Genomic DNA, 13,225 nt, shown 5'->3' with positions numbered 1-13,225 from the left:
GGCAGCACTCCAGAGAACTCATACTCTATGTTGATAAAATAGGCAAGACAATTTACTGTCATAATCAAATACGAGTCAGGAAAGCAAACATTCTTCCACAGAAATTAAGAAACTTTACAAATAAACATTGTTTCTTCTCCAACTTAAAATCTAAATACATAAATAAATCCATAAGCCAAGAAATATATTCGTTTGCAATTCTACAAATGTAGCTGAATTTAGAACTTCTGCCTTATTTGCCCGGAGAGAGTACCCATGGCCCAGAGAAGATTTCTCTATGAACATTCTAGATCCGTTTCTCCAATACAAAGACAATTAGTTTTACATTACAGTGCATTGGCCGCATGCCTAAATAAAGCATTGTGCACTTAAACAAACAAACAAAAACCATAGCAAATTACCCAAATGTGGTAGCATATGTCTGTAGTCCCAGCTAGTTGTGAGGCTGAAGTGGGATGCGCCTAGGGCTTCCAGGCTGCACTTTAGTGTGGGTGACAGAAAGAGACCCCATCTTAAAAGCAACAACAAAAAAACAAAAACAGACACAAAAACAAAAAACAAAGCAAAACTTAAAAACCTCATCCTGGCTAACACAGTGAAACCCCGTTTCTACTAAAAATACACAAATTAGCAGGGCGTGGTGGCGGGCGCCTGTATTTCCAGCTACTCAGGAGGCTGAGGCAGGAGAATGGCGTGAACCCGGGAGGCGGAGCTTGCAGTGAGCCGAGATCGCCCCACTGCACCACAGTCTGGGCGACAGAGCGAGACTCTGTCTCTAAAAAAAAAAAAAAAAAAAAAAAACCCCAAACACCCCAAAAGAATTTATTAAGAATTTAATTTTTCTTAATAAAAATTTGGCTTGGTTGGTGAAGCCTCCAAGATAGATAAGATTCACTAATTCTTTCTCTCTAATGCCTTACTTCCTCATTGGGGTTCTTCCATCTTTTATCTCTATTATTCCCAAGGGTATATAAGGTTTTCTCTCTCTCTCTCTCTCTCTCTCTCTCTCTCTCCCTCCCTCCCCCCCTCATATTTTAGGCAGTCCTGAATTCAGTATATTGACTTAGTGTCCTAATTGTTTTATCTCTTCTCAGCTATGCTCTTACCTAAGTACTTCTTGGGTCATCTCCCTAGAAAGGGACTAAATAAGATCTCCAGAAAAGAACTAAGTCTAAAAGTTTCATTTTCTCATATGGCCCATTTGGTGCTCTGTGCTTCTGTTTGGAGAAACTACTGATTTTATATAAGTACTTGGTGCTGGGACCACACTCCCTTCTCCAGGTTGTCATGACTTGTGGCAGGGTTTCTCAAACTTTTCATTTTTTGAGTCAGATAATTTGTTGTTGGAGGCTGTCCTGTGCATTGCAGAATGTTTAGCAGCATCGTGACCGTTACCTGCTAGATGCCAGTTACAAACCTCCCCCTATCTCCAGCTGTGGCAGCCAAAAATGTCTCCAGACATTGCCAAATCCCTCCTGTGAGGCAAAATCGTCCCAGTGGAAAACCAGTAGCCTGTAGACATGGGGTAATTTAACGTATTATTGGTTTTCTATGGAAAGATATCTCTATGTATGACAAGGGAGCTTTTTTAACCTCTTTCCTAATATGTATCGATTCTAAGATCCCGGTGTTTCAAGTCAGCTCTCAGATTCAGTTTTGTCTGTTCCAAGATCGCATTTCAGAAGATCACATTTTTCTGCCTTCCACTTTTCTTCTTACATCTCTACAGTTCCCATTTTTTCTAATATAAACACAATAAATATTTACTAACAGTCAGTTTATGTCAAACATGTTTTATGGACTGAAATTTCAATCCCTGCTGTTGTAGAAACAGCACTAACCATTGTCTTATGTTAGTGTTGCTGACCCTGTCTGTGGTTGGCACACATTAGCTCCGTGTCAGGTCAGGTTCATAGATATAGGAACAACTATACAACTCTTTGTATGTGTCTGTGAAATAATTTAAAGATTTATCTTAATGCTATAACTACATTTGCATGAGTCAATAAAACAATATCTATACATAAATCAATAAATTGGAGTGAACTCTTGGTAGTTTGGGGCAAATGACCTATTTCGTGATGGCATACAATGGCCTACTCTGGGCTGGGTATGAAGATTTTGAGACATCCCTATTTGCTTATATTCATTACTATAAAGTCAGTGAAAAATCTGAATGCAATCAGCTTCCACTGACACAGAGTAAATAAAAGCATATGTGCTAATAAAGCATCCTGTCACTGCTCTCTTGTAGTATGAACACTGAAAATTAATTTAAACCCAGTGGGTACAACTGATTTAATGAACCTAAGTTAGAATTTATGTTTAAATCAAGAAACTGATATTTATTTTTTAGGTAGAAAAATCAGACCCAGTTTTAGATATCAGCAGAAGTAGAAATATATTTTCCTCGGTTTTGATAAAGCTGTGAATTTGTACTCTGAGGCAAGCAGGTCATACTTTTCTCCTAGTGAAATTATGAGTCGAATAGATATAGATGAGCAGGTATCCAGGCTTCCTTTGCATAAACCTTGATTTTCTCTAGTGCTTACTTGGATTAAAATTAGAGATGGCCTTATGTTAACTGGTTAGAGAGATAAGGATTATTTGCTGATTCACCAGGCCCTCTAGCTTCCATACTGTCTAGCCAACACTGTTTCCAGAGAGCAAGTATTGTCATGCTTTATCTTTTCTTTATCCTTCCCTTTCTGCCATATACCCCATTCCCCAAAGCCTGACATGAGGAAAGAATTAGACAAGATTTTATTAATATATTTTACTATTCTGAGAGGGCTTTGAACATTATCACTTTTCAATGGTATGGCATTGAACAGTAAATGCCACCATAAGTAAAATTATATGGGTTGGGAGTAGGGATGTTTCAGAGCTACAACTATGGAGCAGGTATCTTCATTGCTTACTGAAAACCAAGGCTTGTATGGAGAGCACACAAGAGTAAAACATTTGACTAGAGAGAAAGACACAGTATTGTACTACACAGATAGTATGTGTCTTCCTTTTTAATGCAAATTTCTAGAGACTCAAAACTTGTCCCAAAGACAAGTTTTTATAGAGTTTTATGGACTCACTTATGCATTTATCATAAAATCACAAATGGTCTTTGGAATATTTTAATACTTTGGTATATATTTTTAATGGTCCAGGAGTAACATTTTATTTTGCTGAAATTTTGCTAGTGCCCTTGTGAAAGGATGCCGTTGTTTGGAGATTGACTGCTGGGATGGAGCACAAAATGAACCTGTTGTATATCATGGCTACACACTCACAAGCAAACTTCTGTTTAAAACTGTTATCCAAGCTATACAGAAGTATGCGTTCATGGTATGTACATATCTTTGTTCAACTGTAGCTATTTAAACTGAAGCAATTGTAATTTACTTGCTTCAAAATCCTATAATGCTTAGCCTTACTTTAGACAATATTTCAAATTGTGGGTTATGATCCATTAGTAGGCAGTGAAATCCATGTTGTGTATAGTTAAAGGTAGATTTATCAAGGTTAGTTTCAGGTGGTAAGGTACATAGTGTTTCATGGAACTTTTTGTTTACTCATGTGTGTGTGTATTGTTTCACAACGTAAAATATATTTATTATTGTGGATAATGGCCAGGAAAGTTTGAGAAATACTGGTCTAGGTAATAGTAGATATTTTACCAATATTCAACTCTTTTACTTTCAAGACAAAATAAAATGTGTCAACAATGCATCATTTCAATTGTTGACATTTTAATTACCATAATGACAGCTATTGATATAGTAAGAAATGTTCAGAAGTTTCCTTTGGATTCAAAAATGTTTAATTTGTTACAGATTCAAAGATATAGTTATTCCTAGAATTTGAGCTCAGTTTATGAATCCTACTCTATAAATTGAGCAGGTTTTTGCAATCCCTCAATGTTAAGGAGTTCTAAATAACACTGGTTTCATTTATAAACGTGGCTAATTTTGCACCTTCAGACATTTTAAGTTGTTTTTGTAAACTTAACACACTTGATTTCTTAAGTACTTCAATTATAGTACAATTTTAGTACAATCAAAATGACTACAATCAAAAAGTGTACAATTTTAGTACAATCAAAACGACTACAATCAAAAAGAATTCTTACCATGTACTAAAACTGTGTAATGTGTACCTAATACATTAAATTTACAAATGTAATAAACTTAAAGTTCTCCTATGTCAATACATTACATAATCTGTCAACATAAACTTAAAATCACAAATTTATATAAATTTATCTACTATATATTAAAATGAAGTACAAAATAAATATTTCAAAGATACAAATATATGAACAATTTCTATCTTAATATAAAGACATTGAGAGTATGGCACTGATTCTCCTAAACATGTAGTTTCTATTATTTCTAAATATATTTATTTCTGCTCCAGTCTCTTTCTTGAACTCACACCAATGTACACAACTGCCTGTTTGACATTACCACTTGGATATGAATAGGCATATTTAACTTAACATGTTTAAAATTGAGCTCCCTGATATTTCTCTAGTCCTGCTCTCGCCATGATCTTCCCGATCTCATCAATGACAACTTTCATATGCTCTAGCCAAGACCTTTTTTGCCAACTGTAACCTTCTTCTCCTTCTCTCAATCCCCTCAATCAATTCTTCAGTAAATCATCTTGGCTTTACTTTTTTTTTTTATATATATACTTTAAGTTTTAGGGTACATGCGCACAATGTGCAGATTAGTTACATATGTATACATGTGCCATGTTGGTGTGCTGCACCATTAACTCGTCATTTAGCATTAGGTATATCTCCTAATTCTATCCCTCCCCCCTCCCCCCACCCCACAACAGTTCCCGGAGTGTGATGTTCCTCTTCCTGTGTCCATGTGTTCTCATTGTTCAATTCCCACCTATGAGTGAGAACATGCGGTGTTTGGTTTTTTGTCCTTGAGATAGTTTGCTGAGAATGATGGTTTCCAATTTCATCCATGTCCCTACAAAGGACATGAACTCTTCATTTTTATGGCTGCATAGTATTCCATGGTGTATATGTGCTACATTTTCTTAATCCAGTCTATCGTTGTTGGACATTTGGGTTGGTTCCAAGTCTTTGCTATTGTGAATAGTGCCGCAATAAACATACGTGTGCATGTGTCTTTATAGCAGCATGATTTATAATCCTCTGGGTATATACCCAGTAATGGGATGGCTGGGTCAAATGGTATTTCTAGTTCTAGATTCCTGAGGAATTGCCACACTGACTTCCACAATAGTTGAACTAGTTTACAGTCCCACCAACAGTATAAAAGTGTTCCTATTTCTCCACATCCTCTCCAGCACCTGTTGTTTCCTGACTTTTTAATGATCGCCATTCTAACTGGTGTGAGATGGTATCTCATTGTGGTTTTGATTTGCATTTCTTTGATGGCCAGTGATGATGAGCATTTTTTCATGTGTGTTTTGGCTGCATAAATGTCTTCTTTTGAGAAGTGGCTTTACTTTTAAAATGTATCCTGAATTTAACTATCTCTGCCCATTCTTACTGTCACTGTCGTAGTCAACCAACATCACCTCTCATTTAAGATCCCACTGCCCTCTTCTCTGATATTCTTGCTTCTTTTCTTATTCCCCTGCCATCTCATCTCAACATATCAACCAGAGTGATTTTTGGTAACTCAGACTATGTCATTCCCCTTCTCAAAGACTTCAGCCTCACTCAAAATAAAAGCTAAAATTTGTACAATGACTCACAAGGCCATAAGTGGTCAGTTTTTCATTACCTCTTTTAACTCTCCTGCTACTCCATCCCTGTTTGCTTGGCCATTCTGGCCTCCTTAGTCTTTTTCAGACACATCTCAAGGCCTTTGTACTTGCTATTCCTCCTTCATATGAAATACCCTTCCCAAATATTTGCATGGCTAACTCCCTCACCTAATTCAGAGTGGAAAAATGAATTAAAAAAATAGTGACAGTCTTAAAATTCAAAGGCCTTGCAAGGATGAAAAGCCTACAGCTTCTAAGATTCCAAAAAGCAAGAAATGGGCAACGAGATAAGAAAAAGAGACAAAATGCAATACTTTCTATTTTTTCCAATAGGAAGAAAAGAAGCAACATTATGTTTATTTGCAGATGACATAATCCTGTATGTAAAAAAGCCCAACAATTCCACACAAAAAACCCTGTTAGAACTCATAAATGAATTCAGTAAAGTTGCAGAACACAAAATCAATATATTTAAATCAGTAGTATTTTTATATGCAAATAGTGACCTAATTGAAAGAAATTAAGAAAATAATCTCATTTACAATAGTATAAAAATGACATATCTAGGAATAAATTTAACCAAGGAAGTGAAATATCTGTATACTGAAAACTGTAAAACATGGGTGAAAGAAATTGGAGATACAAATAAAGATATCCTATGCTCCTGAATCAGAAGATATAAAATAATATTGTTAAAATGTTCATACTATCTAAAGCAATACACTGGGTTTTTTTCACTTGGGGTGTGGTATTGTTATGTTGTCAAGGCTGATGTCAAAATCCTGGCCTCAGAAGATCCTCTCACCTTGGCCTCCCAAAGTGCTGGGATTACAGGTGTGAGCAACTATACTAGGCTACAATATACAGATTTAATGCAATTCTTACCAAAATTCCAATGGCATTATTCATAGAAATAGAAAAAAAAAGTCCTACAATTTGTAAAGAAGTATAAAAGACTTCAAATAGCCAAAATAATTCTGACAAATGAAAACAAAGTTGGAGGCATCACACTTTCTGATTTAAAATTATATTACAAAGCTATAGTAATCAATACAGCATGGTCCTGTGCAGAAAAACAGACATATAGACCTTTGGAAAAGAATAGAGAGCCTAGAGATCAACCTAAGCATATATGGTCAACCTAATTTTTATCAAGGAGACCAAGAAGACAAAATGGTAAAGGATAGTATCTTCAATAAATGGTACTGAAAAAACTGAATTTCAACATGCTAAAGAATGAAATTAGATCCTTATCTTACACCATACACAACAAATCAAGTTAAAATGGATAAAAAACTTACATATAATACTAGAAACTATGAAGACCCTAGAAGGGAACATAGGGGAAAAGCTCCTAGACACTGACTTTGGCAATTTTTTTTGATATTACATCAAAAGCTCAGGTCACAAAAGCAAAAATAAATAACTGGGACTACATCGAACTAATAAGCTTTTGCACAGCAAAGGAAACAATCAAACAATCAACAAAATGAAAGGGCAGCCTATGAACTGGGAAAAAAATATTTGCAAACCATGTATCTGATAAGGGAGTAATATCCAAAATTTATAAAGAACTCATACAACTCATTAGTGGAAAAAAAAACTTGATTAAAAAAATGAACAAAAAACCTGAATAGGCATTTCTCCAAAGAAGACATAAAAATGGCCAACAAGTATATGAGAAGGTATTCAATATTATTAGTCACCAGGGACATGCAAATCAAAACCACCATGAGATACCACCTCAGAGTCTTACCATGTTAGAAGATCTCATCAAAAAGTCAAAGGATAACAAATGTTGGCGAGGGCTTGGCAAAAAGGGAACTATGTACACTGATGGTGGAAATGTAGATTGGTACCACCAATGGGAATACAGCATGGAGGTTTCTAAAGAAATAAAAAATACAGCCACCATATGACCCAGTATTCCCTCTTCTGGGTACATACCCAAAGGGAATTAAATAACCATCTCATAAAGATATTTGTGCTGCAATGTTCACTGTAGAATTGTTCACAATAGCCATGATATGGAAACAACATAAGTGTTCATTCACAGACAAATGGATAAAGAAAATGGATATATACAATGGAATATGATTCAGTCTTTAAAAAGAATGAGATCTTTCCATTTACCACAACATGAGTGAGGACATTATGTTAAGTGAAATAAGCCAGATGCAGAAAGAAATAATGCCTGATCTCACTTATATGTGGAATTTAAAAAAAACTCTAAAAGGTACAGAGATAGAGAACAAAACAGTGGTTGACAGGAACGAGGTGTGGGGAGGGAGAAGAAAATGGAGAAAGGTATGTCAGAGGCTACAAAGTAGCACATATGTAGGATGAAAAAGTCTAGACATCTAATGTATCATATGAGGATTGTAGGTAATAAAATTGTATTGTATATGGTCTTCATGCTGAATGAGTAGATTTTTGCTGCTCTTGCCATAAAAATTAATAAAAGGGTAACTGTGAAATGATGGATAGATGGATATGTTAATTTCATTCACTATAATAACCTTCTTACTATCACATGATGTTATGCCCCATAACATCATGTTGTATACTTTAAGTATACACAATAAAGTGTATTTAAAAACACCCAAAAGAGCAAGAAATGAGATTTTAAACAAGGCTTTGAGCAGTGGAGTCTCAGTGAGACTTCCCAGCTGAACAAGGTGACTCAGTTTTGCAGCATAGATAAGATTAAAGTTTAGACTTCCTACTCAAGGTAGTCACTATTAATTTGGAAAAAGAGGACATGAAATTAAATAGATGATAATTATGACTAGGGAAGTCATAATTGGGTCTAGTTGCATGAGTTTACTAGAATAAATACATAAGAAATCTAAGTTTTGAGGGACTTATATTGCCAAAAAAACCCCATAAGTATGACTCTTAGGTGAGCCTTAAAACAGCCTTTGGTAAGGAAATGGGCTGCAAACATTGCTTGGCTTTCAAGAGAGCAAACTCCTCAACATCCACTTTCAACGTGGCCGAGGAAGATAAAAGAAAGAGGATCTTCCCAGAAGATGGAGCCAAGAAGAAAGAGAAATGATGTCAGTGACGTCAGGGCCTCATGGAAGAATCCACCTTTTAGGCCATCACTTTGCCCAGTCTCAGAATTACTTATTATATTTGGAAAAAACTTTACCTATTCTTTTGGGATCAGAGTGAGTCAGTAGACTCACTCTAGTTGAGAAGGTCATTGTGTAGGTCAAATAAGGGTTTCCAAAAATATTAAGTTTTAATTCCTCGAACTTGTAAATGTTGTTTTATTTGGAAAAAGTGTCTTTGTAGATGTAATTCAGTTAAAGACCTCTAGATGGGAAGATTATTCTGGATTATCTGAGTGGGCGCTAAACACCATCATAAGCACTTTCATAAGAAGGAAGTAGAGAGAGATTTGATACACCAGAGGAGGAGGCAATGGGAAGACAGGGACAGAGATTAGAGAGATGTGGCCACAAGCCAAGGAATGTGGGCAGCCACCCAAACCCGGAAGAGGCAAGGAGGATTCTTCTCCAGTGCCTTCCAAGGGAGTGCAGCCTTACCAACACCTTGATTTGAGGCCAGTGAAACTGATTTCAAACTTCTGGTGACTAGACGGTGAGAGAATAAATGTTGTTGTTTTAAGCCACCAAGGTTTGTACTAATTTTTGTCACAGCAGCCACAGAGCAATACACTCATACATTAAAAAGACATAGTAATAATCTACCCTGTTCTGAGTGCTGTGAAAATGCAGTGAGACTTGTGATTCCCTGCCTTGTTTACAAATTGGTAAATTTGTGCCCTGATAAGTATATATGAAATCGAAACAAAGAAAAGAATTGTAAATAAGATCCAATGATGTTTTGTTCCCTATTTTTTGGCAAGTTTTGAAGTTACAGCAATGAGAAAGGGCAGAAAATACCTTTGCAGAGCCACCTTCATTTAATAAAACTCCTTTGCTATTAGAAACTGGAAATGTCTTTATCTTTGTTTCTAATTCTAAAACAATGAGTTTTGATTACAGAACTTAAAACTGAAAAAGCAGAATATTAACATTTCCCCCAACTCATCAGTGTTAATAGTGTTTTTGTTTCACATTTTAAAATCTCTAAATATTTGTATATTAACAGTAAAAATATAGCCTGCTACTTTTGGGTAACTTGTTTTTCTTCATAAACCTATAGATAACTTTCTATAGCAGTATAGATAGCTCTGTCTTCTTTTTTTTAATTTTTATTTTTGAGATAGAGTCTCGTTCTGTCACCCAGGCTGTAGTGCAATGGTGCAATCTCGGCTCACTGCAACCTCCGCCTCCCGGTTCAAGCAATTCTCCTGCCTCAGCCTCCCAGGTAACTGGGATTACAGGCACCTGCCACCACGCCCAGCTAAATTTCTTTTTTGCATTTTTAGTAGAGATGGGGTTTCGCCATGTTGGCCAGCCTGGTCTCAAACTCCTGACCCCAGGTGATCCACCCACCCTGGCCTCCCAAAGTGCTGGGATTACAGGTGTGAGCTACCATGCTCGTCCTGCCTTCTTCTTAATTGGTCTATATCATTTCTTTATATGAATATGGTATAATTTATTTATTATTATTATTGTTATTTTTGAGATGGAGTCTTGCTCTGTCACCCAGGCTGGAATGCAATGGCGCAACCTCGGCTCATTGTAATCTCTGCCTCGTGGGTTCAAGTGATTCTCCTGCCTTAGCCTCCTGAGTAGCTGGGATTACAGGCACACACTACCACACCTGGCTAATTTTTGTAATTTTAGTAGAGACGGGTTTCACTACGTTGGACAAGCTGGCCTCGAACTCCTGACCTCAGGTGATCCGCCTGCCTCAGCCTCTCAAAGTGCTGGGATTACAGATGTGAGCCACCCAGCCTGGCCAGTATAATTTATTTAAATAAGTACTTACTGATGGATGCTTCAGTTGTTCCTATTCTTTTGGTGCAAATAGTAATACATTTTTCTTTTTATGCAGATTTAATGGTCTCTGTTTTGCCAAACTCAAAAGTACTTTCAGTTTAAAGAATACTTATTTTGCAAAGGTACTAAACGTTAGAAGTAAGTTTTAAAATACATTAAGCACTTATATTAATTGCCTTACAATTATTTAGAAGTTTTGATGAATAACCATAGCAATGGTTACTTTTTTAGACATCTGACTACCCAGTGGTGCTCTCTTTAGAAAATCACTGCTCCACTGCCCAACAAGAAGTCATGGCAGACAATTTGCAGGCTACTTTTGGAGAGTCCTTGCTTTCTGATATGCTTGATGATTTTCCTGATACTCTGCCATCACCAGAGGTAACATTTTTTTCTGAGAAACTCGGGTTAAGAAAGAAGTCCATGAACACATGTCACTGTTATATTGGCCCGTGAAACTGTGCTAGAGACCAATGAATATGCTTAGTTTTGATCATGTATAGAGGTTTATCTTTGCAATGTTGTCTAGGGAATGTTCTCATGAACGTTTAGGTGAATATATTTTGATGAAAATTATATATATATATATATATATATATATAGATATATATATATATATATGTACAACCCACCTTTTGATTGTGTCTCCTACCCCATGGGTCCACAATATCAAAGCAATTAGTATTAAGGACCAGAAATTTAGTATGTTTTACAGGCAAAAGTCCTAGAAAGTGGTAAAAGTTCTAGACTATAAATAGAGTCAGTACCCAATATCTCAACAGCTGGGTAGCAAGTTCCCCTTTAAAAAATCTACTCTTTTCAATTTCCCTGTCTCAATGTCCCTTTACATCTTAATTTGAGCATACTGAAGTATTTGCTTTGAAAAATCACATCCACATCTACCATCAGGACTTCTCTCTCTGGCTGTCTCTTTATTATTCCCTCTCTATGGCCGGGTGCGGTGACTCACGCCTGTAATCCCAGCACCTTGGGAGGCCGAGGAGGGCAGATCACCTGAGGTTAGGAGTTCAAAACCAGCCTTGAGCAACATGGTGAAACCCTGTCTCTACTAAAAATACAAAAATTAGCTGGGTGTCATGGCATCTACCTGTAATCCCAGCTAGTAGGGAGACTGAGGCAGGAGAATCGCTTGAACCCGGGAGGCGGGGGTTACAGTGAGCCAAGATTGAGCTACTGAACTCCAGCCTGGGCAAAAAAAGCGAAACTCCTTCTTATTGAAAAAAAAGAAAGAAAGAAATTACTCCCTCTCACAGCCCAAATTTTCATTTTCTTGTCTCCTTGCAACCTATTCAGTCCCTCTTTCTCTTCTAATTGCTTCACAGGAAAGTTCCCATCACATTCATCAAAGATGTTCTTACTGATAAATTCTAATGAACCTCTTTTCGTCTTCATCTGGTTGTCCTCTCATTAACATTCAATACTGTGGACCTCCACTTCCTTTCCCTGAATTACTTTCTGTTGCAACACCACATTCTTTAACCTTCCCTCACTCTTCTTTGATTACTCCTGCTTAGTTTTCTTTGCTGGGCCTTTCTCCCTATCCCAAATTTTATCAGATTATAAATAAACTTTCTTTTTGATGAATAGTATTGTCTAACAACAAATAGTTTGGTTTTGACATGTCTTCATTTTTGCTAGACATAACAATATTTTTGTAATATTTGTGTATTTCCCTCTGTATTTTCCTTATTGATTGATTTATTTATTTATTTAGCCAATCTAAAATAATCAAAAGGCTTGGGATTCAGTTAGAAGAATTTATTCAAGTGCAAAGCGTAAGGGTAGCTTTCTGGGACACACAAGACAGCAAAGGATGGTAGTCATTGCTCCTGGTGTGGGAAAAAGTGAAAATTGTTTTATACAGGCAAAAACAGAGGTACAGAACAGAATTACAGTATTTTCCACACAAGGGTTAACAGACAGATTTAAGATTTGATTGGCTACTGTCTATTACACTCTAAGGGGTTTGCTTAACATTCTATTGTAAAGAGGTAATCACAAGGTTCTCTATCTCTAAGGTCATTTAGTCTGGGTTTGAATAAAGAATAAGGAGTCTGGTCAATGTATAACATCTCAACACAAAGGTCAGAAAGCAATGGTCATGTACTATCGAAGCAAAACAGCTGTATTACGTGACTAAGTTTCCAGGGCTGAACTTTTCTCCTTGACATAATAAATTTGGAAGATCCTCAAATTTTACTTCTTTTAACATTTTATTTAAATCAGTGAAAAATTTTCAGGTGAAAGTGGTGTGACACTAGTGACAAGAAATATAGGGCTGATGATAGAACTGAGACAGGAAAAAATGAACTGTGTGATAAATGGAAAGACCACGGTTCTTTTGTGGCATAAGAATGCCCACAGACTCAATGTGTTCAATTGTGGCAGAAAAGAAATAGTAAAGAATTTCGAAACATATCATCAAAGATTAAACCCGAATCATAGTCCAATTCTGGAACTTATAATTTTTAGCTTTTTTTGGAAGAGAATCCCGCTTCCTATTATATATGAATCTATTTTTCTAGCATTCC

General features: G+C 36.3%; 1 protein-coding gene across 18 annotated transcripts in view; it reads left to right on the top strand.

Annotated features, from left to right (window-relative positions):
- The window catches only part of PLCZ1 (phospholipase C zeta 1), a 59,301-nt gene that overhangs the window by 21,884 nt on the left and 24,192 nt on the right, over nucleotides 1–13,225 (top strand). For 17 of the 18 annotated variants that reach the window (XR_008492838.1, XM_054443270.1, XM_054443271.1 and 14 more), the window contains 2 exons: nucleotides 3,198–3,342; nucleotides 10,905–11,054. Coding sequence is in view for 17 of the 18 variants with exons in the window: in XM_054443270.1 (XP_054299245.1) it covers nucleotides 3,198–3,342; nucleotides 10,905–11,054 (295 nt within the window). In the remaining variant the exon portion in view is untranslated. The remainder of the gene's footprint in view (nucleotides 1–3,197; nucleotides 3,343–10,904; nucleotides 11,055–13,225) is intronic. The other variant, XM_054443277.1, reaches the window with a different exon arrangement.

The sequence above is a fragment of the Pongo pygmaeus genome, chromosome 10 (assembly GCF_028885625.2).
Source record: "Pongo pygmaeus isolate AG05252 chromosome 10, NHGRI_mPonPyg2-v2.0_pri, whole genome shotgun sequence".
Classification (NCBI taxonomy): Eukaryota; Metazoa; Chordata; class Mammalia; order Primates; family Hominidae; genus Pongo; species Pongo pygmaeus.
The sequence above is the reverse complement of the archived record's forward strand: the minus strand, read 5'-3'. Positions and strand labels throughout refer to the sequence as shown.